Source organism: Monopterus albus, unplaced genomic scaffold (genome assembly GCF_001952655.1).
Source record: "Monopterus albus unplaced genomic scaffold, M_albus_1.0 scaffold99.1, whole genome shotgun sequence".
Taxonomy (NCBI): domain Eukaryota; kingdom Metazoa; phylum Chordata; class Actinopteri; order Synbranchiformes; family Synbranchidae; genus Monopterus; species Monopterus albus.
This window is the reverse complement of record NW_018127979.1, coordinates 2,680,886-2,686,811: the sequence shown is the minus strand read 5'-3', so window position 1 is coordinate 2,686,811 and position 5,926 is coordinate 2,680,886. Positions and strand designations below refer to the sequence as shown.

General features: G+C 41.9%; 1 protein-coding gene and 1 long non-coding RNA gene across 4 annotated transcripts in view; one reads left to right on the top strand and one right to left on the bottom strand.

Annotated features, from left to right (window-relative positions):
- Positions 1 to 12: 12 nt before the first annotated feature.
- LOC109965483 (uncharacterized) lies at positions 13 to 3,106 on the bottom strand. 2 transcript variants are annotated; one of them, XR_002275655.1, is made up of 4 exons: positions 2,998 to 3,106; positions 2,561 to 2,751; positions 831 to 928; positions 13 to 728 (listed from the first exon to the last, which is right to left on the bottom strand). It is a non-coding gene; the product is annotated as an uncharacterized LOC109965483 (long non-coding RNA). The 2 variants fall into 2 exon arrangements; XR_002275654.1 differs by having other exon boundaries at positions 13 to 928.
- A 2,267-nt stretch (positions 3,107 to 5,373) lies between these two features.
- Positions 5,374 to 5,926, top strand: part of LOC109965373 (inosine-uridine preferring nucleoside hydrolase) — a 5,480-nt gene continuing 4,927 nt past the window's right edge. Inside the window, exon 1 of one of the 2 annotated variants that reach the window (XM_020609316.1) lies at positions 5,374 to 5,584. Coding sequence is in view for 1 of the 2 variants with exons in the window: in XM_020609315.1 (XP_020464971.1) it covers positions 5,825 to 5,839 (15 nt within the window). In the remaining variant the exon portion in view is untranslated. Of the gene's footprint in view, positions 5,585 to 5,808; positions 5,840 to 5,926 lie in introns of those variants that run through there. The other variant, XM_020609315.1, reaches the window with a different exon arrangement.

Sequence of the window (5,926 nt, the reverse complement as noted above, 5' to 3'; positions counted from 1 at the left end):
CGCTGCAGCAACAGAGGAAATGTTAAAAGCATGGAACATTGAGAAGAGTAAGGTTCATGTCATTTTACGAGATAATGCCAGTAACGTGGTCAAAGCAATGGACCGTCTTGGAGTTGCTAGTTTGGGGTGCTTTGCACATAACTTGCAACTTGTTGTAAACAAGGGACTGCTAGCGCAGCGTAGCGTAAGTGATGCTGTGTCTGTCGGCAGAAAAATCGTGGGTCACTTCAAGCACTAGCCACTTGCATATTCACGCTTAGAGGACATTCAGGTTGAACAGAATATGCCGACCAAGCATCTTCAGTAAGACGTACGTACAAGGTGGAACAGTACGTATTACATGATCCAGAGCCTTCTAGCACAAAAACGATTCTTGTGTGCATATGCTGCGGAGTACGACCTGCCAGCTACATTAACTGCAAAATATATTAACAATTTACTTGGTATCGGACAGGAATCGGTATCGGCAGATACTAAATTTTGTGGTATCGGTATCGGATGTGAAAAACTGGTATCGAGTCATCCCTACTAATGAGCAGGAATTCTTGATATTGAGGTTGAATTAATTAACTGGGGTTTGACTGTGGTTCAGTGGGTAGAGCAGCCGTCTCCCAACCGGAGGGTCGGATCTCAGTGCCTGCAGTCCCCATGTCGAAGTGTCCTTGGGACACTGAACCCCCAAGTTGTCCCTTCGGCGTGAGTTGGCGCCGTAGATGGCTTCCTCGGTTCTGTACCAGAAAAAAAATTCCTTGTGTGTGTGTGTGTGTAACATAGTTGGCCAAATAAAGGTGATTATTATTATATTATTATTAAGTGAGGACAGGCCAGACCTTACAATCCTTGTAGCTGGAGGCGCATCCCTTGACCTTCATGTTGCCCCAGGAGAGCAAGCCAATCTCTGGAGAGGACATGTTTCTGAAGATACCTGCTGTAAGACACAGAAATACATGATGACTGTGTGCACAATATGTAGAGGTCACTGTGTACTGTCACAGGGTTCCTACAAGGCTAGAAAATAATAATAATAAAAAAATTACAATTTTACACTGATGGCAGCCAGCTACCATGCAAGGCAAATATCACAGTAAATTTGGTGTTCAGTGTCTCAGCCTGCAGGGCCTCTGCACTACCTCTTAAACCACACTGTGTAAAAGTGTACCACATCAATTTTTAAAGATGTTAGTTTGTGCATTTAATGCTTACTAAACTGTAGAACTATCTGTACAATGTAAAAATCATTCCTGCATCACTCTTGACGATTCAGCAAAACTAAAAACAGTCTTTGGCTGGAAATGGAACTTCATTCAAAAATGGGCCTTACAATGGCCACCCAGTGTTCTGACTGGTTTGTGGACAAGGTTTATAGCTGCAGTAATATTTTGAGAATTTGGTCCTAAATTTTAGCACATAGGAAATGGCTTACAGTGCAATCTAGGACTGCCATTACAAAATTACACCGTACGTATAGTGCAGGGGCATTACAACTATAGATTTTTCCCAGACTGTTAACTGTCCCTTCTTTGCAATAAAATCAAGGCAGGAACACAGTAGATAGAATTGTACCACTCTACAAGAACTGGTAGTGCTACTAAATATGCTCCTGTTCATGATATATAGTGCAAAACCAAAAATTCATTATCAGATTGTGTTGAACAGTGAAGAGCTGGACTGAGGAGACTAAGTCAAAGCTACAGGGCTGCTTTGGATGTACAGACTGGAGTGTATTTGAGACTGCAGCTACAGACCTGGATGAATTCACTGACATTGGGACATCTTATATCAGCTTTTGTCAGGATGTGTGTGTGCCCACCAAGACCTTCTGCACATACAACAACAAGCCCGGGTTCACAGTAAGACTCAAGCAGCTTCATTGTGCCAAAGAGGAAGCTTACAGAAGTGGGGACAGGATTCTGTACAGCAAGGCCAGGAACACACTGACAAGGGAGATCAGAGCAGCAAAGAGGAGCTACTCTGAAAAGCTGAAAGCCCAGGTTTCAGCCAACAACCCCTTGTCTGTGTGGAGGAGCCTGAAAAGCATCACTGGCAATGGGAAACCATTTCACCCCTCATCCAAGAGGCTTCACCAGTTCTGACCTGGGTTCTTTGGCAAATATAGCTGACCGTCATACCTGTGACTAAAATATACCGTGTACTTAAATCAAAACAAATGATGGCGCCTCCACTTAGTAAAAACTTATAAATTATAAGGATTTAACCCACTAGGAATAATTTTAACCCAAAGGGTTTAACCAGTTATCACTTCCTTTTTAAACTTAATACACCTTAACATACTCAAAATAAAACACACTGTACTTTGAATACAAAACATGACTTTAATTAAAATTCAAATGAAAAAATGTAATGTATATACAACTTATTCTATAAAATAGGGCCCACACACACTCACTCTGCTAATTAAAACAGAGTGCTTGAAATAAACAAAACTCTTTGCAGACCTGAGTAGATGCTTCTGTGCGTTGTGGTCTCAAACTGAGTGACCCTTTCACTTGTCAAGCAAGCCAAAATAAAATTATGAATGCATGTGCACAGTTTTACTCACAACCTCGATGGACAGTCGGTTGGATGAACCGGTTATTCGACAATGCTGGTCTGACGAGATGAGTGGGAACACACAGTCGGCAGGCGGCATCGACAACCAGTCGTGGCGGGAACGTACTGTGGCTGAACTCCAGGTTATGCGCCCGACAGGATTAAAAATAAAAACCCAAGGAATGTCTCCTGGTCCAAGTCCTTCGACGAGCACACACAATGTCTCTTATTCAATATTCTCAACTACAAGTCTCTTCACAAACTCATTTAATTTCGCGGTTAGCTTATTTTAACAGCATACAATAGAATTAGCCAGATACATTAGCATCACTTAGCAAGTCATATAGCAACACCATTCCAACGAATGCTAACATACTATTAGCGATCGTGTACACCTCTGTATTACACTTTCTGAGGCAGATAAACATGTCATCACAAAGCATTTACCTCCAGAAATCTCCCGTTACACAGCGGCAAACTTTGCATTCACCAGGTAACGAGAAAACTCTCCGGTAGTTTTACTCTTATCCTCTTGCTTCGTCCTACTTGTCCCACCTTAGCACTATTCTGATTGACGTTGATTGAACGAACAGCCAATGGCAAATGAGGTCAAGACTGACAGTCTGATGTCCTGCTATGTTAGGTAGTGCAACTGACCACGTTTCTGGCATGTATACAACAAAAAAACTATGTACATGTGCACAGACAAGGGTTTCTTTTGTGTTAAAGCTGTTAAATGAACCATGGAATTACATTTTAACAGGCCAGAGGTGGGTAGAGTAGCCAAAAACTGTACTCAAGTAAGAGTAGCTGTACTTCAAAATAATATTACTCAAGTAGAAGTAAAAAGTAGTCATCCAAAATATTACTCGAGTAAGAGTAAAAAAGTATTCAGTCAAAAGACTACTCAAGTACTGAGTAACTGTGTAATAGTAATGTCCGGTTTATTTTTTTAGAAATTATGTAAGCAGCCAGACAAAATGATAAAATAATGTACAGATTCTGGCATTTCAAATTCTAGCTGCAACAACCTGGAGCTGAATATGCTCAAAACAGTGGAAATGACAGTGGACTTCAGGAAGAGCACCCCCACCACTTGGCAGCATTGTATCAGCAGTAAAGTCCTACAAGTTCCTGGGCTCCACTGTCTCCCAAGACCTGAAGTGGACGTCCAACATCAGGACCATCATCAAGAAGGCACAGCAGAGGATGTACTTCCTGCGCCAGCTCAGGACGTTCAAGCAGGCCCAGGAGCTGCTGATAGAGTTCAACAGAGGAATCATCGAGTCTGTTCTCTGCACCTCCAGCACTGTCTGGTTTGGCTCAGCAACCAAACAGGACAAGTACAGACTTCAGTGGACAGTCAGGACTGTAGAAAAGGTCAATGTTGTAAGCCTGCCCTCCATGGAGGACCTGTACACCTCACGGGTCAAAATGAGGGCGGAGAAGATTTCTGCAGACCCCTCACACCCTGGACATAATCTGTTCGAACTCCCCTCTGGATGGCGCTACAGGTCACTGTACGCCAAGACAGCCAGGCATGAGGACAGTTTCTTCCTCCAGGCTGTCACTCTGATGAACATTTGAGCCATGACAGTATGACTGGACAATAACCCTCAGTTCAATATCTGTAAATATACATTGTATAGACTATACAGATCCGTGCAGGTCTCTTTTTTTAAGTACTCTGTTATTCCTGTTTATCTCATTTCACAATGAGCATTCCTTTGTCTGTCTGCATTATTTACTGCCTAGTTATACTGTTTATTTTGCATTGTTTGTTGCTGTTAATACTGCTTATTATGTTATACTAGCCTTACGTTGGTTTACTGTTTACTTGCCCCTTGCATGGGGCACATTGTGAGCCGATGTACCAGAATCGAATTCCTGGTGTGTCTGACACACCTTGCCAATAAAGCTGATTCTGATTCTGATTATAAAGCTGTTCTTTTGCACTGTGCGTAAGCGAAACATGCTTTGTATATGAGGCCAGGGGTGTTCATCCTCTTCTTTTGTAGCATTGGAGAGAGATGCCTCAGCCAATTTTTTGTTTTCATTCCCTGTCTACTACAGCTGAACATTATTTCCCGCTATGCTACCAGTTTGTATGTAGTCATGTGACTACATGTGATTTTTTTTTTCCACTGCGGCTGATTGGTCAAATGGAGTCATGTGGTAGATCCACTGGCTGCATTTCTCTGGCAAAAATAAAGTATATGTAATGTGTAGAATAAATGGTTAGAAAAATAACGAGTCGAGTTTAGCCGAATGTAGCGGAGTAAGAGTAGCGTTTCTTCTTCACAAATCTACTCAAGTAAAAGTTTGTATGGTGCAGTAAAACTACTCATAGAAGTAATATGTTTCAAAAATTTACTCAAGTAAATGGAGTAAATGTAACTCGTTACTACCCACCTTCTGACGCGGTCACATTCACTGTCATTTCATACGCGCTGTCCCATATTAATATCAAACTTAGGCACCACCCAACAACTACTTCCGTTGTAATATGTGCTCCTAGCTGCGTTTTTGTACTTGGTTGTATTTCCCGTATTTGCTACGTCTTATGTGTAGCCGGGTGGTAAACATATACTAAGGGGAGATAAATAAATAACTAAGTTGTTTTCCACTGATGGCGAAAGGTCCCCGAAAGGGTTTCAACATTCAAATTGTCATGTAATGTTTATGGTTTTCATGTTAATGTAGCACAGTTCAATTTTGGTGATGTTATGTAAAAGTAACCTTCGGTGGGCTATTGGAGTGTTAATGTCACCTAGTATCTTGGCCACTAGATGGCAGTACGGACTGAGATGTGTACATTCCGTCAGAGCTTGACCAAATGCATTGTGGTCCCTTCCTTATTTTACGTTGGACTGAGCTTTTTGGCGGGATAGCCCACCGCCTTATTTTGTTACCCGTTGCTTTTGGCTACTCCATGTCTTTTTGTGTGTAAATAAACCGACCTGCTGGACATCGAAGCTGCGAAGACCCCAGTTATTGTGTCCCGTGTGGCAACCATTTTACTCGGGCTACATATGTAAATCCTGCTCATGTGTAGTGAACCTTTAAGTTTGTTTTGTTTTGTTTTGTGTGTGTGTGTATGGGCTCTCTTAATTTGCAGTGCGTAGACCTCTCAGGCCTTCGTATTTAATTATTGTAAGCGTGTGGCAAGGTGCATTATCTTGCTGAAGGAGCCCACTGCCATTACAAGGTGTACTTGGTCTGCAATAATATTAATGCAGATAAATTTTTCTATCTCCCTCCATTGAGCTGTGTCATGCTGCTTTTTAAGGTTTGTCCAACGGGCTAATTGTAGATCGGATCTGTTAATAGTGCAACGTGTTTAATCAGGTCGTTTTGGTTATAGGCTGGTTTTAGG